Source organism: Strix uralensis, chromosome 1, assembly GCF_047716275.1.
Source record: "Strix uralensis isolate ZFMK-TIS-50842 chromosome 1, bStrUra1, whole genome shotgun sequence".
NCBI lineage: Eukaryota > Metazoa > Chordata > Aves > Strigiformes > Strigidae > Strix > Strix uralensis.
The window spans coordinates 20,672,933-20,698,881 of NC_133972.1; the positions used below are offsets into that span (position 1 = coordinate 20,672,933).

Genomic DNA, 25,949 nt, shown 5'->3' on the forward strand with positions numbered 1-25,949 from the left:
AGTAGTTCCTCCCTTTTCTTGCTCCCACCACTAATGCTCAAAAAGAAATCTGCAATTTCCACTTCTCCATGTTTCTAATTCACCAAGACTGTTTAAAAAATAATTCTTTTATATGGAGCATTTCATCAGATGTAAGTGAAATAAATGGAATGGAAAGGATAGAAAACCCCAAGAAAACTCTTCTCTAAAAAATGTTTATTTGGACTTGAAATTTAAAAATTAAAAGAGTTGAACTGAGACACGTTGTTGGGAATCTGTTGTGGAACAGCATATGTGGCACTTCCTTGTTAGGAATCTCCAGCACTAGCAAAAATTCCTCTCTGATTCACCCTTGCCACTTTTCTCTTAGTTGAAAAGAGAATTTCTAATGAACCCTTCTATTTGTCTGATCCCTGTTGGAAACCCAAAGGCCATAAAGACCCCTCACCACTGCAAACCTGGAAGGAGAAATTCTGCCTCACATACAGAGTCCTGGGAGCACAGCTCACAGTGTCATGGTTTGAGTTCAGAGAGCAACTGAGCACCATGCAGCCGCTCATTCCCCCCTTTCCCCCCAGCGCTGGGAAGAGGAAAATAAAGAGGCCCAGGAAATTGAGATAAGGACAGGGAGGGATGATCTTATCCATTATGGCACAGGCAAAAGACAGACTCATTAGGGGAAGAAAAAAAGAACATAAATTTAATTCAGACACTAACAACAACACGTAACAAAGTAGGACCATGCGAAGCATTACCACATCCTGGAAACACATTCCCCATCCCTTCCTTCTTCCCGGGCTCAGCTTTGCTCCCGATATCTCTACCTCCTCCCCTCCAGCAGCACAGGGGGCAGGGAATGGGGGGTGCAGTCAGTCCTGCCACTTCTTTCACCTCGGGGAGTGGGGGGCGGGAACTCCTGGCATTACTCCCCTGTTCCAGTGCAGTCCCCCTTTCACAGGAGACAGTCCTACACAAACTCTCAACACAAGTCACTCCCACGGGCGTGTGGGTCACCCCTGTGTGTTGCAATCCTCCCAGTGCCAAACTGCAACAGTGGGGCTTTCTTCCCATGGGGTCCGGGCCTTCTTCGGGCATGGTCACCTGGGTCAGCATGGGGCCCCACAGGCTGCAAATCGGCATGTGCTCCACCACAGACACCCATGAGTGGGCGGGGGGGGCGGCCCTGCCATCTTACCAGCTGCAGGGGGGGTCTGCTCCAGCCCACCCCCCCCCTTCTCCTCCTTTCTTCCACTGACCTCAGTGTTCGCACAGATGTTCTCCTCGCAACTCCTCAAAACTCTGACAACTCCTCCCAGATTCCCCTTCCTAAATATGTTATCGTAGAGGTGCAGCCACCATCGCTAATTGACTCAGCCTTGGCCAGAGGCAGGTCTGACTTGGAGCTGGGGGAGCTTCAAGAAGCTTCTCATAGGGGCCACCGCTTTAGCCCTCTCCCCTGCTACCAAAAGCCCTGCCACTCACTCAAACCAGGACACACAGAAAAACACAGGAGCAACGCAAAGTCAGGTCTGCTGGTAAAGAACAACCACCGGAGCAGGAACACAGGGCTGTGCTAGCACTGCATGGACACTTAAAAACTGAGAGTCATCAAGATGACATGACTTAAACACCAACTACAATGCCATGATTCTCTCCTTTTCCCTCAGTATCTGCACCTTTTCTCTCTTCCTCCCCATTTTTGGGGACTTGTGTTTTACACAGAAATATTTTTCTGCTGTAAATTGCCATTTTTATCTCACGTCACAGTTCCGGTCTCCTCATTTGGCTTGTCTTCCCCCCCACACAGTTGCACTACACACACTATGAAGCTGTTCATCCATCAGTGAGCCCAAGTGATCTGCAGCAGCATCATGTCTGGCAGCGGTATCACTGCAGGGCTCTCGCCGGTGGGTTCCCAGGGAGCTTTCCTCAGCAAAAGGACAGCTGGGAACTGAGCCGCACACAGCTCTGCGAGCGAGCCCCAGCCAAGTCCTTCCACTGTAATGTCACACTAGACCTGTTTTCTTTCACTCAGCTGCCTGTTCCCCAGGAGCTGAACTAGGCAAGATGGCATAGTTCACAGAGGTGGCTGCAATCTGTAGGTTTAATCAGAAAAACGCTTCCCCTGTACACAGAAGATTTATGCTGGGAACCTCCAAACACCTACAGCAATGAACCAGAATCTGGTAACCAGTCTTTTCCAGGAGGCAGCTACCCATTCGGTCAAGGGGAGGCTGAGCGCAGGCAAGTTTGGATCACGTGTCACTCAGGTGGAGAATTCACAATGTCAAACACTGCAAACAAAACCTGCTCCTCCAAGGCCCCATCACTACAATAAGGTCCTCCACACTTAGCACTGGACCACCTTAGGGTTTCCAAGCCAGGTTTGCTTTGAGTGCTGGAAGTAAGGAACAAACAAGAACATAATTTTAATCTTACAGAGGGGCCTAAGAAACAGTGTATAAGTTAGAGAAGCCCTGAGTGAGATTCGTTACCTGAACAAGGCCTCCAGCAATTTAAAAACGCAAGGACCATAAAGATGGTTTAAAACAACATTTACCTCATTTCTGACCAACAGAAGGGAAGGGATAAATATGAATAAGGGCAGCAGTTGTGACTCTAAGACCACCAGCTGATGGTTGCCTTCCAGGTCTTAGCGCTGCCAACTGGAGGCTATCCCATACTCAGAGGTTTGCCAAGAAGGGCTCCATGAACTTCAGGCAAAGGCACTCAGTTTATCTCAAAGCCACCTATATCAGCTGACTGAGCTTATGCAGCTGACTTTGCCTGAAGCCCATTTAGCAAGTGCTTCCTGGCTCCCTTCCACTGGCGGAGCTCAGGAAACAGGAACGTATGCAAGATGGGAATATCGAACATCTGGGGATGGTAACATCTTAACCAGCACAGCTGCCAGCAAAGTGAACATCTGTCTGTTGCCCAGGTCTCCTTTCACAAAGGAAAATGCTCTCTCCCACAGGCTCATCTGTGGACAATACAAGTATCTGCTCCCTCACGAAGTACTTTGTGGTTAAGTTTGTCTACAATGTAAATTAGCCCATGCAATGGTCTGTGTTGCCACAGCTAGATTGCTTTGGGTATCAAAACTAACTTGAGTATACTGCAGTGTCAAGCACACCTAACTTTTTTATTGCAAGTTTTAGTGTAAACGAGCCACAGTAAAACTGAGAGGAAACAGCACCGAGGAGAATATTCCCTACGATTTTTTAGTATGACTAGTACTATATGTATGTTGGATAATAACGATGCGATTCCCTCAGATTACTTTATTTTGTAAAGAACATGACACATGGTTCAGTTCTTAATGTTTAAACTTTTTTCCACCCAGTAATTAAATAAGTTGTCAAGCAGCTCTCCCATACGCAGGCAAAGCCATTGTTTATGAACTGCCTGGGGCCTGCTCTGAAGCACCGCTGAGGATTTGGCAAGCCTCTTAGACCCGGCTAACAGTGTCATGTACACCCCATCTGCACTGACCCATGCATCATGCAGAAGAAAATTCTACCACAGTCAAAGGACAATTGTTAAGACACAGAGAATTCCAGATTTAGGAAATTCAGAGCCCCACAGCAGATCTTAAGTCTCATGCCAATCCTGCCCGAGAATGCAAACCACGTTACAGTGCTGCTACAGTGAGAGCAGTGTCAGGCGGGAGGGAAACGCTTACCACCCAGCGTTTATCAGGAATCTTTCTGGTCTGGAAATATCCTGTTCTCATGCCTCCCAGGCACTACTGGCTTCACCCAGCATGAAATCACCGCTAACACTGCCTGTCTCTCACAGTAGTTTATTTCACTCCAACGTGCAATCAATTCTTATTTTATTCCAACTCACACATTCCTACTGGTGATGTCTTCAGGCTCTCTATTCTCATGACATCAACGAGACTGTCTTGCTCTTACTAGCCAACAAAGTTTTCAAACTGTGTCTGGAGAGGGAATTCCTGCCTGAGAACACAAGAAGCCACTTCTCTCTCTGGCTGCTTCACTTCTACTTCTATCAAATCCTGTTCAGCTTCCCAAGCAAATGCACTTCTGCCAGTTCACCTCCTGCCTGTTCTGCCTCCCCTCCAGCTCAGTACGGCATAGCTCAGCGCATCTCTCAATTCCCTTTTCACTATTGCAAATTACACAGAAATTGTGTGCTTTCTACCAACAGAGAAAGATAAATACATTTGTGCTCTTGGTTTTTTCTATGCTTGGCTAAATACACCTCTCTATTGCTCCTTATGGTCTGTATTGCAGGAGGAGCAGCAGGGAAAAATGTAACTATTCTTTTACCGAATTCCTCAGTATAATGATTTGTTCTTCTAATACGTTTCCTGTGTTTTGAGAATTTTCTGTGTTTGGGGGAAGGTAAATAAATCCTGCAACTCACATGAGTGTTCTAGTTTTGACAGTTCTCAAGGATATCAGATTAATGGACAACGTTCAGTATCATGAAAATACCGTGCACGAAAAGGGAAAAGCCACACTCCCTGGGAAAATGCGTAGAGATTAAGTGTTGCAGCATGAAACGTATTTCGCTGCTAGCCTGCTGGCTCTTTGCCTGCCTTCATGTGGGGAGAAAGGATAAGGTGTGAAGCCAGATCAAGCTTCCTCTTCTGTCTCCAACAGGACAAGCCACAACCAAGGAAAGAGCACTGCAAATAAGCCCTGCACACAGATACTCTTCAAGAAATCAGAACAGGCAGTCCCAGTGGAAGGTAAGCTCATACTCAAACTTGGCTGGCCACATGTCCATTTTCTTCAGAGGTGTTACCAGTCCAGGGATATAGCTGTAGCTGAAGTCATATGACCTTTCCCTACTTCCTAAAATTCTTCTTCATTAGGGCTATCACTAAAGTAACACAAAAAAATTATCACATTTTTAACAGCTACAAATAGTATCTTCCACCATCCACAGTTAACATCAGAAAATTCAGACATAATTTTTAATTATGTACCTCTTGAAACTGGCGTATCTGCTAGGACATTTCCTTCAACGTGAGGCAATGCTCTGCTCACAGGATGCGAAGTCTCAGAACTTGCCATGTTTGTCCAGCTTTCATTTGTAGCTATTTAACACTAGCCCAACATCTGTACGTCACATTCTCTCCTCAAAACCGTAAGTGCTTTTCAAAGCCTGCCATAGGCCAAGGTTTTCTCAGTTATTGCTGGTCACTGGAAGACATTTCTTCTTCCAGTTTTTGGAACATCATCTCTATAAGTGACCCAAGAAGGTGCTGTGGAGGCAAACACTACCGTGCTCTGGCTACCTTGCAGTAGTTCACTGGAGAGCTGGCACTTACTGAGAGCATCCCATTATCACAGCGAAAGGGTCCCCCCACTGTAGAGTAAACATGTGCCACATCACTCAGAACCAGCCTTATCAGCAAGAGAAGACAAAGGTTAACAGAGTGTGTTTACTTAAGAGCACAGACTAGTAGTAGTGGAGTAAAGATACAAAAAAAAAACCCCAAATGCACAATTAAGCTTTTAGTAAATAACAAATGATCCTCCCCAGCTGCCCTGACACCGCAGGCACCTTCACTTCTCCTAAATTAAGACAGTCTCCCTCTGCCTCCTGAAGACAGACTCTGTACCTTCTGCTGCCTGAGACAGCACTGGCCTCCACCTCTCCTCCTTCCACTGTGCCCTCTCAGAGGAGTGGGAAGGCCTAGAGCAAAACCTGTGATACTTCTAACTACATCTAAAGGTAAAATGCCTTCAACCCTCTGACTTCTTGTCACTGCGTGATGGGACTCTACATAACGCTGCAAGGATTAAGTAAGTGTGGCCTACCCAAGAGTTTTATAGTTTATATTTCTACTACACTTTTTAATTACCACATTCCTGGGCTCAGCATCTTTTACAGTCATCTGAAGAAACTGTGGTAAAACTTTATATATTGTAGTCAGAGGAATATTAAACTAACACCACCTTATGGCAACTGCTGGAGAGAAGCCACTTGCCCAGATGAACCTTTTTTCTCCTCAGTCTGCAGATCCTTATGTCTGAAGAAGCAGAGGACTCAGATACACAAAGCACTTAAACAGGTTAATGTAGCAACATGCATAATGGAAAGGTGTCCGTCAGAGTCCTAGTGAACACAAAGACACTGGTTAAGTAGCCCAAGATATTTCTTTTTAAACATTCAATTGTGAGTGAATCAGTGATGACCCAAAGAAAACAACCCTCTTGCCTCCCTGTGAGAAGTCAAGCACATGGCAGCCAGGGTTGCCCCAACAGAAACCCAGGCTTCTTCCCAGGATTAGCAAGTCATTCTCTGTTAGAGGGAAAAGGAGACAAAGGATGTCTACTACACCATCCCCAGGCCCTTCCCTTCAGGGAAGAGGGAAATTAAATGTGAATGGGAATTATTAGGGCATAGATTGCTTCTCCTAAATTATAGCAGTACTTTGCACAGGCCCTCCTAATTATGTACATCATGGGCTGGATCCTCCTGTTAGCTAACCTAAAAGAACAAGGGGAATAGATACGTGTTGGCCATGCTGCCACTTAGGTCTAAAAGAAGAAGTCCCATCATCTGAGAATCTATTTTCTGTTTACCGGTGTGGTTACAAACATCTCCACTCCCTTACTTCCTTCCCAGCCTTGCAAAAGGGTAAGCGTCAGCAAGTTTAAAGTTGCAGCTTAAATTTGTCCCCTACATGCTGACTTCAGTGGTGATATGAGCACTGACTAGCTAACTCACACAGGACTGTGGCTACTGACCAGCCACCACCTCCTAAGTCCCCTACTCAGTAACCCACTCATCCTATGCGGTTGTCAGCTTGCACCACTGCGTGGCCATGGCTTATACATCAAATTAGCTGAAGAGAAGGTAAGTCAAGTGTGGATGAGCCTGCGGCAAAGCTGCTACATGCTGTTAACTGCTGAAGGAAGCAGAGAGGTGCGCTGCATGCCGCTTGGGAGCCTGCTGTGTGTGCAAAGACATTTCAGAGCTCTTTACACATTCCAAGCTAATGACTGGTGATTTCATTTATCTTCATTCTGATAATAAATAACAACTCAAACTTAGCACTTGCAGCTGACTGGATTCCAACTCAATACCGCCTTTTTTAACATTCCAGTGGAGAAAAACTGTCTAGATTTCCTTCCTTTGTATTCTCCTATCATTTTAACTAGGCTGAAACCCAAAAGCCGTATATTAATGCCTGTCATTGCAATATTGCAAATTTTTATAAATCTATATATGCAAAAGTTTATTTCAAAAACTGCACTGTCACCAGAAATCAAATCCAACAGATTTACCCTGCTGACCTGAGCTTCATTACCACAGAAATGATTATGGGGAGAGGCGAAAGCAGAGCAGAGGAGCACTATTAAAAGGGCTCACTCAAATAAATACAAACACATATACAGTAATACCACCAGCTAGGAAGTCAGCTCAAACACAAAAAAAGGTCAAGTGCTTTTAGGTTCTAGGGAATTACATTTAAATTGGGTTTTCACTGCATGTAGAAACAGAGCTGCTGGAATCTCTGAATACGGCTCTTATTAACCATCTGTTATTAAGATTAATTGTCCAGTTAGTCATAGTTGGCCATTTCTCTGCTTAGGAGTTTCTGAACTCGGGAACAGCCCATTAGGCTGCTTGTAGACCTTCACAGCACCTTTCCAATGGTAAGTTATCTCCATGTGGGCTAACTTCTCCTTTTTTATCACTCTGGATTAAATTTCACTTTCTGCAGCTCCGTGTACTGCTGGAAACAGGCAAGCAAGCACCCTTTGGCCAGGCTCAGTGGCAGGCAAGGCTAAACCTCTGCACTCCCCACACAGCCCAGCTTTGCCCCGCGAGTGGCTCCACCAGGCCCGGGGGATAATTTGGCGGCTGTTTCCTCCGCTCCCCGCCAACCTGCTTCTTGTGCACACTTTGGTGTGACACGCTGGGCCTGCCTAGGCCTGAGCCCACCGAGGCACGGCTGAGGTAACCCTGCCAAATCCCGACGTTAAGAAGGTCGGCCATTTTAACAATTCATTCTCCACTGAAGAGGTTTTAGCTCTCTGGCTGCCTCCTCACTCTATGGCTCCTGGTCTTTTTAAAAAAACCTGCAATTGCAAACCTATTTCCATATTGTTTTTAAGGTGACCACTTAAGAAAAGGGCCGTGACGCCGGAGTAGGCCGCCTCCACCCCCGCCCCTGCCTCGCCACCGCCCGCAGGCGCGCTCCCCCCCGCGGCCGCCAGGTGGCGCTGGGCAACGGCGCGGAGCTCCCTCGCGCCCGGCGGGGCGCGCCCGGCAGCGCCGCCCCACGGTGGGGCGGGAGCACGCACCACCCCCACCCCCACCCCCCCGCCGGGCGCGCGGGGACACGCGTCGAGACACAGGTGCGCACGTAAGCGCGCAAGCGCGCGCGCGCCCGCCCAGGCACCCCAAGCACTGACGCACACAAATGCGTGCGCTCGCGCAAACCTGCGCACAGCCGGGCGCGCAGCAGTCACGCATAAAACATAAATGCGCTCGTGCGCACAGGCACGCGTACAGAGGTACCCACGCACGCTCAGCTTCCTCCATTTCACTGGGAATGTACCAGTTTAAAAAAAAAAAAAAAAAAGCTGTCTCCCCCCCCCAATCACATTACTTTTTTGCAATATGGCAAAACAATCCATTTAGACTAAATTTTCCATTCGGCCTCCAAGCCATTATGCAAGATGTTACTGTAAGGTTTGCCAGTATTTGCTCTTGAGTATCAAAACAGTAAGTTACAAATGCAGGACTCGGTCTATCCCTGGGTTAACACCACTGAAATGAACCTAATTAAACCAGGAAATCGTGGGTCGTGTGGGATTACGTGAAAAACAGCTTTGTTTTTCAAAATTTAGAGATCGCACATAGCGATCTCCAAAGACAGCAGTCTGCTGTTTTGACAGCGCTCTAGCAATAGGTGATAAAACTATGCAGTGGACATAATTACTTTCTCATTTTTATAACACCCAACCCAGCTCCCAGATTCCATTTTTACGAACAAAGCTATCTCAATTTTATCACAGAAAACCACATTCATTTTAATATTTGTAACCTTTTAAGTTCAGCATTGTTTAATTCAGATAAAAGGAGGAGACATCAAGTTGAAATGAAATTGGGCTTAAAAGGGCTAGAACAGACTTCTTCCCTAGGGCCAGGGTTTCAAAGCCAGTGCTGCTAAGACTTTAGAGCATGAGGCAGTGGTATTCAGCACTGTCTTATTTAAGGCTGTTTAGATTTTTGGAACTGAAAGCCAAAACTAAGAGCACAATCATCGTCATCTACCATGTTTGAAATTTTCCATCCTGTTTCTTTTCATTGCTTTTCTTTCTGCACTGAAATGTTGAAACTGTGAGTCCTCAAAAAAAGCCCTGATTTAATTTCTCTCAGCAGACTGGAAAGACACATCTTGATTATATTTCATAGGGCTGACACGTCCTCATTCTGGTGTTCTGGCTGTTGAAGACAAATTGTCACACTCCTACACATTTTCAACGTATTGATTCTGATTTATTAAACCAGTAATTTTGCAAGCTATTATAGAAGACTAAATTTTACCCGAATTACTGTTCAGCATTGGAGAAATGGGGAAGCAGATTTGAATACATTCAATATTATACACTACTCAGACATTGTGTGCTTAAATAATTTTTAATTAATAATATTCAGTTGTTATTTATTCTGTAGTTCAACCACAAATATGCTTGTTGGCATTCTAGATGTGAATATTTCAGGCTCTTCTGACTGGGCATGTGTGGTATGTTACATTTTATTTTAGTTTTCCCTCTGTGGGCAAGTGTCATCCCTAGTCTTCCATCTGATAAAAGTTGATATGAATTTCAAATGAGATTTTAGAAATTATTTTTGTGATACTGACTTAAAGCCTCTACTCCCAGTATGACTGGTTTACTTTGCTTGCAAGAGCACAAATACTGTATAAGTCCTGTACACCAGAAACTATGAATTCTTTTTTTGCCCTTGCTTTCATCTGCCCACTTCCAGGACACATCTTAAGCATGCTCCCCCTCTTTAATAAACGTAAGTATTTAGAAAAAGATAGAGTTCAAAATGAAGAAGAGATGAATGAATTTGTGGGGAGCTGGAAATTACAGATTTTTATCTCTCTACCATCTGGCTACCCCTGGGTTTTTGTGGGTTAGCTGGCACCTTCCTTTGCTGTAGCAGCTCCAGGGTCCCAGTGAGTTTAAGCCCTGCTTGCTCCCCTTGGAGCACCATGTGCTTTACACGTTGTTTTGTAACCACTACATCATGAAGGAAAAAATTATTCCCTAAGCATGACTTGGCTCCCCTCTGCTAAACCTTGTCACATCCTGAGAAGGGAACATCCTCTTTGTTTGAAACCCACTGCCCTACATGAAAAATCAGACAGGAATCAAAAATTTATTATAATCAGAGTATACTGGGCTACTCACTAAAGTCTGAAAAGCAGTATCAGGGAACAAGCAAGCAAAATCCAAGTCTACTTTGGGAACGTTGCCACCTCCTCTTTCCGTAAGTTTGAAGAAAGTCTGAGATAAAGGATTTCCCAGAGACTGACAACAATGAGAGGCAGCCGGATAAGATATTTAGAAATAGAAACACAGGCACTCATGAAAACTGCAAAAAGTACTTTTGGTCATTAGATGTATTAATAGAATCCTTATTAACCTCTTATCTGATTCAGAAAAGTTCTGCAAAAACAGTCTCAGGGGAACAACAGCAAATGTGCTACACAGGTTGATGATATTTCTGTTGATGTACAAGCTTGTTTCTGCTCCCTCCATCCCCCTCGGCCCTCAGATCAGCCTGTAACTTACTTCTCATTTTATATAACTGCTTGCTGTTACCTCTGCTGCACTGAATACTCAGGAAGTGAGAATGTGTCCTCCAAACACCATAAACGCTAAAGCTTCAAGCGATGCCCATTTGAACAAAGCGTAAAACCCCACAGCCCATACTTCAGGAGGCAGAGCTATTACTGCTGACCACGAAGAATGTAACAACACCACAGGGAAAGAAAATGCCTCCCTGGCTTGGTTTCCACCAGGTGTCAACTTTTACGGGTCCTATTCCCATTTAGCTACTTTATAAAATGCTCGCTGTATTAGAATCAGATTCACAGTCAAAAAGACAAAATCATAGTAGCAGATGCTGTGCAAGTACTATGATAAGAGTTTTTACATGTGCATGTCAACTACAAAGAGCAGTGGATAGTAGAAGACATAATAAACATCGCATTTTTCCCTCCCTGCATGGTCCCAGACATGTACATACCCATACTTGCTTAAGTGCAGCACTAAAAAACTTAGATGAGGGAGGAATGGTAATTGCAGGAACCTTGGGGAATTAAAAAAACTGACCTCAAAAGACAGAGAGCAGGGCAGTTCAGCTGGCTGCTGAAAGAATAAATAGTGCATCAGCAACTAAGATTGCTAGGAGGAATTGCTATTCAGCTGCATCCAGGAGAAGGAAAGTTATGCTGCAACTAGGAGAGGGGGCAGAGAACAGTCTTAGCACTGAAAAGCACAAAATCCTTAGCCTTCTTGAAATTATTTTTCACATACATTGTCTCATTTTCAAATTTTTGTTCAGCATGTTGAATACTTGCATGCAAGGCAGAGGATGGTAAAAGGAACAATATTCTCCTCATTGTTATGCTCTCAAGAGCTGAGACCAGCTCTGATTTTCCCTGTGAAGAAAGATACTATTGGCAAGGGCACATTAGCTTCTGTCCTACTCTCAGAATACTCCTGGTGCTGTGTTCTGGAGAAAGAAAAGAAAAAAGGGAAAAGAAACCACACAAAGCATGCAAGCTACTCAAATCCTTTTGGCCTCAGACATCTCAAACATCAGATCTGAGCCTGCTGGAAGTCTGGACTTTGCACTTTCAATTGCATTAGCTCTGACACCCAAACAGGGGTGATAAAGAAATTTCCATGTCAATGATTTTAGCACAAAATATTGAGTAATGCCACTAAACTCCAGTTTAAAAAAAAAAAAAAAAAAATCCAAGGAACAAAAAAACACACACACATCTGCTTTCTGTAGAAAATCTCAATGCTTCGTTACAAAGCTTCTGGCAGAGAGCTGAAAACTTCTTGGGTTTTCAATAAAGCTTGGGATTGTCAAGTTTAATGGTGTTCTAGTCATGTTTGGGACAGAAGTTTAGGTACCATGGGAATGCAACCTCCTGGAAGAAAGTTAAGACATCCAGGCAATTTCTAATCACTAGAGTTAGAAAGCATTTCAGAGGACTCACCTTTCATATTCAAGAACCTACAATGGAAGCTGGGGGCTTACATCCCCCTGCTGACTCTAACCCTGAGTTGCCTGCAAGGATTTCTTCATCTTTCCTTCAGATTGATGTACCCACAGCAGAGTGCCAAAGGTGCTATGATAGTTTGGCTCCTAGTCAAATTTTATTTCTGACAGGTTAAAGGCAATTTAAGTAAATCACTGTCACGTCTCAAAGCACTTTTTTTTTTCCCTTTTCTGTTTCCCATGTCTATTTTGACAGCCAATGAATTATTCTGCCTATCCTGCTCTCAGCCTAAGAGGATGAGTTGTATAAAAAAGTTACAGCCTGTCACAATCTTGAAAATAATTTGCTGAGTAACATTTTCCTCCCCTTGACTATCCAATGTGTTTGACTCCTATCATTAAATAAGGCAACAAAAGTAACAAATATGTTCATTAACGTTTAAAAAGTTGATGGAATCCAAGGAGCTTTGACTAGCCTTTCTACATGACTGGTTTCTTGAAAGAAATGTTAATTTATCACATATCCCAGCTGGAGAATAGTTTATGAGGCAGAGTTGGAAACTTGCTCCCTTATCAACACAAAACGCTTCCAGGGCAGAAAATAAAAGCAATGCTGTAGGATGCAGTGGAAAGAGCAAGGAGAATTTAGGCAGACTCATAGCAAGTCAAGATGGAATTTGGCAATCATGCTAGAGCTCAACAGCAATTCAGACTTAATGATCCCAAGTTTTACTTTACGTCTTTTAGGAAGGACTTTAAATATGAACAAAGTCAACAGCTACAGCATGATTAGCTAAAAAAAATACAGTACCCAAAGTGATACAGAGGTCAAACTTAGGAGAGAGGGGGAAAAAACAAAACCCAAAGCCCCACATGTAACAATGTATTGTCTCCAATCTTTAATTTTTTTTTTTTTTGCTTTTGAAAACCAGAGAGAGGAAAACAAGTAGGTGTTACACAGTTAATTAAGCTCTCTTGTGTAAATTCATTTAGCAGGATTGTGCATACTAAAACATCTTGTCTCAAGATACAGAGGGCTGTGTGCAAGTTTAAAATCATTAACTATTGTTATCCAATAACAATCCCCAAACCTGTGACATCCAAGTTTATTTAAATTGAAAAGGCAACAAACATGAAAGCCAAGCACTCCTACTCTTCTCAGCCTTTCCTTCATTGTAACACCAGCCAGAAGGTTCTTGGACTCTCCATAAAATGTTTGGCAAACAAAGGCCCTGTTAATTGACAAGCTATTGCTTTTACTGCTTCCTACCACAACTTGTGGGAATCTTTTAGACCCAAATCAATTCTGCACACAAGCGTTCCCACGAGATGCCACACGCACTCCCATTTGAAGCCACTTACAAGAAGTGCTACAGCCATCTCACATAAAACCTTTGTCTTCACCCAGCACTTCTGAAACCACGTGCAACCCTTTCATCCCCTGCTGGCCAGCAGGTTCTTTTTTTATTTGTTTGTTTGCTTACTTTAACCAGGTTCTTTGTTTTCTGTGGTCTGAGTGCTTTGTTTTCCCTCCAAGATAGTTCCTTGCCTTTGCAAGGAGTGAGTTATAGCAGAGATGTTTGCAGTCTTCATTGCTGCCCAATGCTAATAAAAAATAGTCCCCTCATCAGAAGCTGCCTGTTAACAGCTCTGCTTTATTGTTAAAGCCCTGTGTACTTAATTCTTCTTTGTCAATAAGAACAATCAATCTCAGCCTGTTAATTAGGAAAAGTTTAACGAGACAGGGGATGGACACCTGACAGCATAAGCTCTCAAGAACGACAGCAACCTACACTTGAGGTATAAGCCTTTATTATCACCATTTAAAAGTGGTCAACGTGCATTATTTTTTTCTTTATATGCTTTAGGAGTGCAAAATCCATCCTCCTCTGTGCATTCATTTACTTTAAATGATAGAAGTTCTACACTCTTTTTCTCTGTACTGCAAGAGGTTGTTAATGCAGTGCATAGTCAGGGGGTGTTGTAATCAGCATTTACTCAGGCCCTTCAGGTACCCAGGAAGTTTTGTGTCTTTCATGGCTTCTAGTATTACTTAATTCATTAATTGTCACAATACCATCTTGGATCATCAAACTGGAAAGAGTCTCTGTCTAAACAAGAGCCTTACAAAGGCAGAGCTCCTTCATCCAATTTGTTAGCATTTCCACCCTCCTTTTCCAGCAGGGAAAATTCCCTGTAGAAATCTGCCAAATCACACTTCTATCTTTCCTCACATTCTCCTTTCACACCCTCTTCTCTGGGGGACAGGAATACATGTCTTTATATAAAGCACAATGGGCACTCATCTTTGGTGGCCACAGATGCCATCTCAGAAATAGTTACAACTGGGTAGTGCTACCTATGTGAAAAGATGGAGAAGAAAGAAGAACAGCTGGAGGTAGACAGACCCTTCTGACTGCACAGCCAGAGGAGCGTGGACCGTGCTGAAACATGGAAAGTAAATGTGAACTGAATTCTGAAGGGTAGGAGGGTGAGAAAAAGGCTCTGAGGAAGGAAGGGATATAAGAAAGATGCTGCATGTTCTGGGCCCACGATCCTTAAAGGGTCATCTAGATCTTCAGGGAGCTGCTCAATACCTCTGCTCCCCTGGAAGTGTGCCCAAACTGGGCACAGTCTCTCACTGCACAGAAAGACTCCTTCGATCCTCACCAAAATTAAAACTATGACTAAAGGTTTCTGCAGCCTGAGCTGGGAACACACTCAGAGTAGGTGAGCTAGGAAGCTCTGCAGGTAGGAGAGATGCAGGATGAAATTCAAATATCCACAGAGACAGATGTCTTGCCACAGAAAGATGCTTTCTAAAGTCTGAGCTTTGAAGTGCTTATAAATATGAATCATTTATACTGAATAATTACACTGAATTATACCCACTTGTATTGCTATTCCAGAGTTTACTTGTGTTTCAGAAAAACTGATTAATTTTATTTTTAACATTATTCCATGACTTCTATTAAAATTACTTTATCTTTTTCTCAAAGATACATTTTTTTGAGAAAAATCAAAAAAGAGATTAAAAATGGCTATGCATGTCAATAAAAGAAAAAACTCACTTTTTTTTTAAACCATTTTTTTTAAATGTCCAAACTGGTTTTTTTCAACTTTGATATTTCCAAAATTAAAGGAATTTAATATTTCAGACATGGTACCTGTAGTGTACTATCAACATGGAAGTGGGTATACTTTTTGAAGTCTGAATAAAATCAAATAAAAAAAATAATAAATAACAGGACACTGTCTATGTCTCTATGCTGCATTATTTTTCTTGCTGAAGTTCAGCACATACCAAGTCTTCTTCCACACCTAGCTGCACAGACATACTGCTTCACCTACCTAGAAGTTTGTGTTTTTATTAGGCTAGTCAGAAAACCAAACTTTCTAGCCTTGCAAAAACCAAACAAACTTATGGGGGGTTCCCAGAGAGACACAGTGAGCACTCCTCCATATCCCATTTCTGAACACTTACTGCTCTCTGTTTGCATCCACCCATAAGCCAACCACTTCTACTTACGTCACTAACTTTGAGAAGGTGAACACTCCTCCTACTAAAAGACCAACTCTTTGCTTTTTTGCCCCTGACTACAACTTTGTCTCCATTTCTTAGCCCAAGAAGTGAGGGGCAGACAGTGTCTGCTGAAGTTTGGAGCTGAATCAAAGCAGCTGGCGTACATGGAAATTTGGGAAGATCAGCATTTGGCACTGCACTGGGAATGGAAATTTGAATTTGGACATAGCTTCTGCTACCAGCCTTCACTGAGGATACATTTAATTGCGTGTTCCCCTGAGTTTCCCAGTAGGCAGCAGTACCTCCCCCACAGTCCGTTGTGGTGGGACCGTATTTCAGCAGCTCCCAATATCTGTTAAAGCCAAGCCTTTAAAGCAGTATCAGGGTGCTTTATCACCCAGCAGACTGCAGGGATGGGATGCATCTCAGCTATCTTCAGCCATCTCAGAGGCCAGGGAGCCGGGTAGGCTCCCCCTGTAGTTAGTGAAGGAAGATAGGCATCTGCAGAGAGTAATCCATCCCACCTCTCTCTCTCTCAATTAACTGAAGAGGAGCCCAGATAAGTAGTTCAGACCAGACACATTACTTCTGAATGGCTGGGGCTAGACAAGATGAATTCTACCCTCAGTGTCCAAAACAATAACATATGTATTTTCTCATTACTTATCACAGTTACAACGCCTGTTACTCATTGATTTAGAAACAGATTTTCTAGGTGCGATTTCCTTTTCTTTGTGCAAAACTTTCATTATGCAGTTTTTGCACCCTAGCACTCAGGAATATAAGTGACAAGACATTTCCTGCACAGACCCACAAGTACACCTGCAGACCAGGAGCTCTGTGTGTCTTGAGTCCCTCGGAGCATGCCTGAGCAGCAGTGTAAAAGCCCCCGACGATGCAAAGGAGATTGAGCAGAGGCTCCTTTTAAATTCAGCTCTCGAAGGGCCCCACATCCCCGTGCTCTGCTTCCAGCCATTTGGGTTTCACTTGCTTTGAATCTTTTTGGAACAGCAGCTAAGAGGCCAGCATTGCTTTTGCAAAATGATGCTGCTTGGGGACCAAATGCACATGACCACCCTGCTGACAGTCGTCCCCGTGACGTGCCTCCTTGCAGGACAGACAAACAACACGACCCTTCCTGCTCCTGGCCATCTCAGCAATGCCATAATCCAGCCTCCAACCGTCTCCCCGCGGGGGTGTGGAGGAAGGCAGGTCCTGGGCTGCAGCGTCTCCATAGTGCTACGCGGTCTCAGCATGGTGGTACCTCGTACCGCCGCATGCCTCGCATGCCGAAACACGCAGCGCCCATGGTCTGGGTAACAGCGGAGTGAGTCAAAAGGGGCTAGTTATGAGTTTGGATACTACCATTTAAAGATAAGCTTCTCCATGGTTACCACTCTCACGCAAGGTCACTTTCCTGCCAAACCTCCTCTCCTCCCTCCCTGGCTCTCTCTCCTTCCCCTCCACTATTTTTTTTTCCAAACATGCTACATCAAAAGAGAAAATGAAAACATTTAAGATAATAACAGTCTGACTATTTTAATGCAGGCTGTAGGAAAGGAAACATGTAAGCCAAGTGCTCTCACTGTGCAAGCAGAAACACACTCTCGACCTCATAAAAGTAGTATCTGAGAAATAACACTTGATTAAAGCAGCCAGTCCTTCATTTAAGTAGGTGCTTATGGTAGGGAAAATATCCAAGGTTTCTCTAGAACAGGCCACTGGCCTATCACGGAAAGCAGGAACAAGCCAGACAGATGAATTATTGCGAGACAGCTGGGTTTCAGCCGGGGTGAGAGGAGATCCCTATTATCCCGTCCACCTTTCTTACACAAATGCCTCTCCCCAGAGAAACCGAGTCATTAAAAGCCAGCTCATTCGCTCCTGACAGGCAATATGCATTGAGTGAGAGGTGATACATTTTCATTTTCACCAAGAAATCTTAGTCGCCCCAAGGAACAGCTCACTTAGGAGAGCGGTAATGGAATACAGGGTCTTTCATCTCCGCCTCACTGCCGCGAGTGCGGCCTGGCTCAGTAGCAACCCAAAAGTTATTAGCTAATGGGTTGTTTCGGTGACCTTCATGAAATGGGTTTGGTCCAGTTTTCAGCAGACAATAACTAGAACCACAAGTGGTATTGAACAGAAACCGTATTAATGAGTTGAATGGATGGCAGGTAAGGACCAAGTGAATCACTCATGCGTAGCTATGCCATTGCTTGCCTACATTGCAGGGCCATGGAGCACAAGAGAAAGCGCTGCAATCAGCCAGCCTGCTCTAAGACGGGGATCCCCAACTCCTAAGATCCCAGTTTTGTCCTCTTTTGCACAAGCAATGCGTGTTAAAAACAATAAAAAAATCTTAACAATGATTTCACATTCTTTAGGAGCTCAATAGAATCTAGTAGGCACCACTTTGAGCTGAAAATACCACGAACTTGAACTACCAAAGAGCTTTCCAAAGACTGGGCCTCACAGTCCAGGCCTGCTGACGTGTACTACCTTTTGAGCACATCATTTTGCAACAGGAAAATACCTTTTCTTTAACTAATTCCTCATCTTAATACATTTAATGAGTGTGGGACAACCCTACATCTCACCAGGAAAACAAATCACAGGCATCCCTCTTTACTTTCTTCCTGTTCAACGCAGCCTGCAGTCCCAGCCTGAGCCACACGTGGGACAGAGATGGCCTGTCCCATCATTAGAAAACCTTGCTCCCAAGTAAAATGCAGAATTCACCCTGAAGTGATAGTGGCTTGAATCTCCTTACACTACCCCCCCAAAATACCTTGGCAATAATTTGTGCTACTTCCTCTGCCACATTTCCACAAAAGGCTCACTAAATAGTTACAACCTGAAATCCCAGAAGGAATCTAATTTGGGGTTAGGAGCTACCTTTTATCTGTTAAAGCCTGCACAAGTTACAGCACATCACACACAAGCCTGTTCCCATCACAACACATGACTAGATAGGTATCTTTAAATAAGACATCCACCAACTGCTTAAATAAGAGATTAACTGGGGACCCATTCCCAAAATGGAATGGATATAAAGCAGGCAGCAAACCACTATCACAACCCTGAGGATGCCCCCATCATTTTCTCTGAATTCAAATTACATAGGAATTAGCATGGGCCCAAATTCTGAAGGAAACAGGCAAGCGGGTAAAAAAAAGGCATTTCAGAGAGAGGGAAGGGAGGTCAGGTGTGACTTACACATAGATGGCATTTCTTTTGCTGTTGGTAAGATTCAGAATTAGAGCTGGACATTTTATAGAGATGTCATTAACATCCAAAACCATCACACTGTCTTTCTCAGAAGAGATTATTAAGCCCCTTGCTTGAGGCTTTAAATGTCTTAAAATCAGTAGCTGATGCATTTCCTTCTCTAATGTAGCTGAGACTGGTAACTGTCAAGGAAAGACCCTCAGGCCTGACTCTATATTCTTGTATTTCTTTATATTGTTCTCCCCAAATATCTCCCACCACCTCCCATGCTCTTCTCAGTACAGTTGCTTTTGTTATTCAGGAAACAAAGAAAAGTTGATCAAGGAGATATTGGCACACCAACAACTGGGCAATAAGGAATATCTGTACAGTACTTATGAAAGAGCAAAGCACAGCCCGAAAAGACTCAAACATGTTTCCACAGACTTCTCAACCATTCAGACCTGCCTTCCCCTGAGGAACATGACTAAGGAAAGCTGCAGTGTAATGCTACTGCTTTACAGCTGAAGCTGAAGTGAGAGGGGGACCCACCAAACACAGAGGGTGCTAGCAATGTTCCTCAGCCTGGGAGTGGAGGCATTCAGCAGAGCAGGAGCACAGAGTGTATATCACTGTGACATGCAATGGCATATTTTCATTATTACAGGATTAAAACTTAAAAAAATCACCCAAACAAAATGACCTGAGCAATGTAATTCTCCACAGGATCAGTGATGATTTAGTGTAAATTAATTTTGCAGATTAACAGGATTTTTTTTTCCCAAAAAAGAGTCCAAGTTCTCTGCAGCACCTTCATTAAATGTGTGTGTGTGTGTGTGTGTGTGTCTATGTATAAATACATATTAATTTTTGAATTATATCCTTCTCTCCTCCATTTTATTTTATTTTCATGATGCAGGAAATCTGTGTCTGGTACTGACACAACTCTAGGCATTCTACTGAAACGTAAAGTTCCCCAGCCTTGTATTTTGTGCTGATAACCAGATCCTCGATTGCAACAAAAGCAGTGATTTGAACTTTGCATTTTACTGGTCTCACAGATCACACCAATGAAGTCAAAGTTATCTGCCCCAACCCATACAGCATTATCTTTTAACTTAATGGAAGTGAAGGAAAAGCCTGTGCTCATTACCCAAAGGATGCAATTATTACTTCCTCTCTATATTGTTGCTAGTCAAGGATAAAATCCAGGATATGACCTTTTCATTAAGTGTCAAGCCAAAATCCACCTGGGACAGCCTAAGGAGGCTACCCTCATCCTTTCACTCAGTAATTCAGAGCAAAGGCCTTTGCCGCATACAGCTGAAAGGAATCCTTGTGAAAGATTGGTTAAGGAATCATCTAATAAATGTTGATCAACAGATGAAACCCAAAAAGCTTTCTGTCTCTTCCTGCATGATCCCATCACAAAAAAAGCATCACGAATTTAACGCATCAACCCTCTCCCCAATATCCTGCTCTATCTGCATACAGTGTAAGGTCACAAAAAAGATGATAAACTCAGAATATGAGTGATATACTGTATTAGCGTGGTAAAATCTTCAATAGAAACCTGAACTCCAAGAGAAGAATGCATAACAGTGTTGAATTCCTTATATTTTTTGTTTTGTTATGGCAATAATAACATGCCTTTTGAAGTTCATACAGGGAGATACAGTGCCAAAAGGCAAATACTTACAATACAAGAGCACTTGGTACATTTATTTCCTTCAGGCCTAAATTCTTCTCCTTCATTGTAAAGTCTCCCTTCAAATATACAGCCTGGAAAACAGCATTTGAATAAGTTTAGCTCAGAATAGCACACTGCCTTTTCTCTGTAATACACCCCACCACAGGACAATATGAAAAGTAAATGGTATCATCCACTCTGATACAAATGACTTCAGAAGCCTTTACAAAAGCCTTGTGAACCCCCAAACATCTTTTTGGGGAAAGAAAGCCTCCTTCTATAGCAGACAAATTTGCACCAATGCAGTCAAGGCTAAGTCAGTTCTTCCATTAAAAGTGGCTTTGAAACACTTTTCTAAGCTGTTTGCTTTTTACTACTCATTCTTACTCCCTGAGTTTACATTAGATGTTGGCAAAAATTATAACTAATTAGAATACAATAAACCCATTATATCACAACTGGAGCAGTGCTTCCCTACAAAACCTCTGTTAAAATCAAATTAGCCTACAAAAGCATGTTAATTTGCTACTGTGCTTCACAAAGGCAACCCATTCCCACCCCTCTTCAAAAAGTGTGTCTCCTTTTTTAGGATTACTCTTACACTTCCCCTCCTAACAAAATCCCAGTCATCAGCCAGGCAAACCCAGCTGACAGACCATCTGAAAAATGACATAAATACATCTGTGGATATTGCCATAGGCTGTTGCCTATGCATCCCCTAGTCTGTATGTCCTCTACTGAAAAATGTTAAACAAGCTCTTCTTGTGTCATTTAGTGCATTGCAAGCCACTGGCCCACATTTTTGTAACTTGTCAAGAATAAGGGAGAAGTTAGAAGCAACCTCCCAGGTAATGACAGCTATCATTAGAAATACAGTTGCACATGTGGAGCGGCATCTTCCCATGAAATCTCACCTGGACACACAGGACAACACATTCCCATGAGTTTGGAAGGGTTTTTGCAATGAACAACACACTGTACCTCCGACTCTACTATCACTCCTTCCTGAAAAAGAAGCAGATCAGACATGTTCATTGTTAGCATTGTGGTTGCTTTAACAAGCAAAAATCCACAATTACTAGCAGTACAATTAAAGCCTGGCACATGCTGTGGAGCACTGGATTGCAAAACCTATTTTCTTTCTGTACCTGCTGCCTGGTATCAGGATTCAGTTTAATCCACAGTCAAAAGATCCACTTGAGTCTCCCTGACTCCAGACACAAGATTTGCCTGAAAATGCATCAGGTAAGAAACCAAGCACCTTCTTAGGAAAAGGAATCCTGCTTTATCAGGAATCCTTAGCCTCAGTAATCTGCCATACAGCTCTGGTGAAAACAGGCCAGACACAAGGCATTCTCGTCCCTCTCCCCTTGGAGGAAAAAAGACTTAGAAAACAGATAAAAGCATCTTGTTCTGTAGAGGGGAGACGCTTATCTTTGATGCTTTGCCTGATAAGTATTAGTAAATTAACATTTCCTGTACTTCTTGTTGAAGAAGTCAAGAGTCCTCCTGAACAAATCTAGGTGTGAGGATCTGTGCACAAAAAGCTGCTACTTGGTTTTTTTCCGCTTGCAGCTTTTCAGTTGGAGGCAAGGGAAACCTGTTTTTTAAATGTGTGGATCTAGGGTAAACAGGATCACCCACTTTTGCATTTAGACACTGAAACAGGCAATAAAGAATTGCTCATTTAATGTAGCTAGTAGTGATGAGTATCTAAATTCACACTATGAGTATCTTTTCATTAAGTGCAAAGATATAGAATCTGCTGCTCCAGCTTTATTCTTCTCGGTGTACTTGTCTTTAAAAATGTGGGTGGGTTTCATAGAGCAGAAGTGTCACAGAAGGAGAAAAACCTTGAAACTCTTCCTGTTTGTAGAAGCTCTTCATACTCATTCATCTCTCCTCTTTCCAATAGTTGCAATTCTTAGTAGCTGCCTGACTGTTATTATTAAAACCGGAGCAAATTGTCAGCAAAAATGGCAGACCTATTCACAGACAGGAACTGAAATTCCCTACATAATTACTTGATTTGTGCCTGAAAATGGACAATCTTGCAAATGTTCTGGTTGCAGATAGGCAAGCTACCAAAAATACCACTGTGTTAACAGCACAGGAGCCCAGGAAAAGATGTAGTTGTGGGCTTCTCTTAAAGAACATCCCAGGTAAAACACATGGACACATACACACAAAAGTGTCCAATTACTAAAATAATAATTTATATCTCACAAAAGGCTTAGCATGCTGAAAAAAAGATGACTTATTTCAAGGTCAAGACAGCAGGAAATGGCACAGCTGTGTACCTCTCCCTCAGCAATGTTTGGGTATCACGGTACTCAAGGCACATAAAACCTATCCTTCTGAATGTTTGGTTATAGCTGGCCACATCTGAGTGGATTTAAACTACTTTAAATGCAAAGTCCATATTGTGCTTTGGGTATCAAATATTTCAAGTTATTTGGATTGGATAAAAAAAGGCTCAGAATTTCATGGGAAAAACTCACAACTCAGTTAGCACGATTCTGATGACATCCTTACCTGACACTGGTATGTAACACAGGGATTGCTAGGGAGGTGCCATTTCATAGAGCTGTTGTACGTATTTCCTCCAAAACTGCAATCTAGAGGAAGAGAGAGAAGCATATCAGTTCAGCTGAACGCAATGATCTCGTGGGAGGCTGCTGATGAGGATCACAGAGCAGCATCCCAAATGTGACCCATCCTCTCCCCTGGGTTAACAGAAGAGGTAAAGCTGAGAGCTGGGACTGACAAGAAGGATCAGGTCCTGGGAGGGCTGGCAGCACCACCACCCTGGACATCTGCTGCTGATGCATGACTGGCCAAACTCCTTACTAACGACGACTGTTCAAGACAAACCAAAATCAGTGACAATTTACCTAAAAATGGATGTCAGTGGTTATTCTGCAGTCCATTCAGGAGCTGCTCAGCCACTTACGCACTGGAGTGGGGAGACAGAGAAGACAGGGTAAGAGAAGAGCTGGAAATGTTCATCATCCAGCCTGGCAATGCTATCCTCATCCATTAACCAAAACCCCCAGGAGAGCTCTTCAGCCAGCGCAGCTCAGCGTGGATGAACTGACATCAGCAGAGCTACCCCTCCTTTATACCTTTTCAGTTTCATGACAGAAGGGATCAACGTCCACATAAACTAAAAGTCATCAAGCTCTTCCGTGTTGGTGATGAATCTCTAAGTGGGACATTTTGGAGTCTCACAGGGTTTGGTTTTATATGTCTTTGTGCGTTACATGACAACTTTGTTAACAGAAAATAGGTTGGTTTGCCCATGCAGAGGATCAGCACACATTTTTTGTGCAAAATTAAGTTTCACTGAGCCATTTGGAAAAAAAAAACCCCAAACATTAATTTTCACATTTTTGATTACATGTTCCTACTAGTTTCGCTTCCCACTCTTTGACTGTTTTCTGTTATTTTGCAAAAGGGAAAACCAAAAAGGAACACAAAGAAAAGAATAAATCTCCAGAAAATCAAAACTAGAAAACATGTATTAAGCGGAAATAAAATATTTGTTTTAAAATAGTTTATTAACGCAAAATGGTTTCAATTAAAAATTAATTGTTTGGAGAGCTAAAGTGTTTCTGAAAAAAAAACTTCAGAAGCAACACATACCCCATTTTCTGCAGGAAAAAATGCCCGTTTTCCATTTACTGCTCTGAGGTTTTTTTCCTAGTCTGTTTTATTCAAAATGAGCTTGATCAAAGGGCTCATGAAACCAACAGGAGTCTTGCCAGAGACTTTGAAACACAGACAAATACACAGAGTCACCAAGCACAAAACTACAATCAGTCAAATGATGCCCACGGCACCATTCCCTTTCCACACCCTACATGAGCAGCTACTCTAAGTCATTTTCTGCTGTGTAGGGTGCACTGTCCTGAACTGCTTTGGGCTACATTTTATGCCCTTCTGAAAATAAAGACAAGTTATCAGCCTTACACCAGTAAATCTTTGAGCCCACTGTGTAAGAAAAATTGAGGGTCACAACTCTGAACTGCTGAGGAACTTAAAATACCCACAAAATCATTTTGAATTAAATCCAAAATTTAAAGGAAACCTGATATATAAAGATCATTTACAAATGTGTTAACTGCCTCCAGTTAAGATCTTAAATAACAGAAGACTTATACTTCAGGATTTGCAGTATTCAGAAATTTTTCCAGGCTAAATACAGAGCAACACAGGAGAAATTTGCAGATGCTTTGGCTATTTCACTTATCTAAGCTGAAACAGGTATGTTTTTAAGAGTTGATCAGTAGTCTAAGAGCTGGCTGTGATAATTTAATCTTTGACAAATATTGAAAGGTACAAAGTATACGTCTGAATCTCACTTTTTTTTTTTTAAGTAGAAAAGCCTCTATGAAGTGGTTTTGAATAATAAAATGTTTAGATTCTCAGCATCGTAAATACAGTTCTGCGTGAGCTCTCATACATGCAGGCCAACACGTCAAGTGAGGAGCGTGAAGCCCTATACTACTTTTACGCATTTTGAAGTCCCATTCTGGAAAATACTGAGCTAATCTTGTAGCACAGTCTCACTTACTGCTCACTGCAAACCCTGATGAGTGGCAGAGTCTGTTCAACGTGTTTTAGCATCCTCAAGTTGCAGAAGCCCAGGCCATACTGTCATATTGGTCCCAGTCCAAGAAAGAGTTTACACGTGTGCTAGACACTCAACGTGGGAAAAGCTGTGTTGTTAAATATCTGTGTATGTGTTTTACCAGATGGGTCTGGCACCTTCAGAACTGTGCAGAATCAAGGGCCAGGTTGGAAACTAGCAACTGCAAAATACCTTGCATATTTGCTCACCAATTATGTTCTTTAATTTAAAATGTTTCCTCTGTAAGAAAGCTAATGACCCAGGGCTAATCTGCATGCACAGATGTGCATATTAAACTGAAATTTTCAGTTCAAGGATTAGTTTGGTCAAGAAAGCATGAAGGTGGTGTGTCTGTGCAGTCACCAGTGCTCTCACTTAAAATGCATACCCAAGCTATGCTGCAGAATCCTCTGCCCTGCAGCACCAGACATTGTCCCTGTGGAAAGCAGCAAGGGGGGAGTTGCACCCCACCTGCCTGCAAGCCATTTCTGTCACTGATACATGGTGCTGCCAGCACTGGGGAACGGCACGCCAGAAGTAACCATGGCAGGGAGAGCTTGCAGGCAGCAAAAGGGAAATTTAGAAATGGATATCTGGATGGGAAAGTCTGCAGAATCACTGGAGATACTAAGATCACTCTCGAGCTTTGGCACAGTCCAGCAGGT

The 25,949-nt window shown here is 43.0% G+C and overlaps 1 protein-coding gene across 3 annotated transcripts in view; it reads right to left on the reverse strand.

The window, feature by feature from the left end:
- BMPER (BMP binding endothelial regulator) overlaps nt 1-25,949 on the reverse strand; it is a 150,811-nt gene that overhangs the window by 90,523 nt on the left and 34,339 nt on the right. For all 3 annotated transcript variants that reach the window (XM_074858773.1, XM_074858763.1, XM_074858785.1), the window contains 3 exons: nt 23,187-23,269; nt 21,566-21,656; nt 20,661-20,743 (listed from right to left, as the gene is read on the reverse strand). In XM_074858773.1, the coding sequence (XP_074714874.1) occupies nt 20,661-20,743; nt 21,566-21,656; nt 23,187-23,269 (257 nt within the window). The remainder of the gene's footprint in view (nt 1-20,660; nt 20,744-21,565; nt 21,657-23,186; nt 23,270-25,949) is intronic.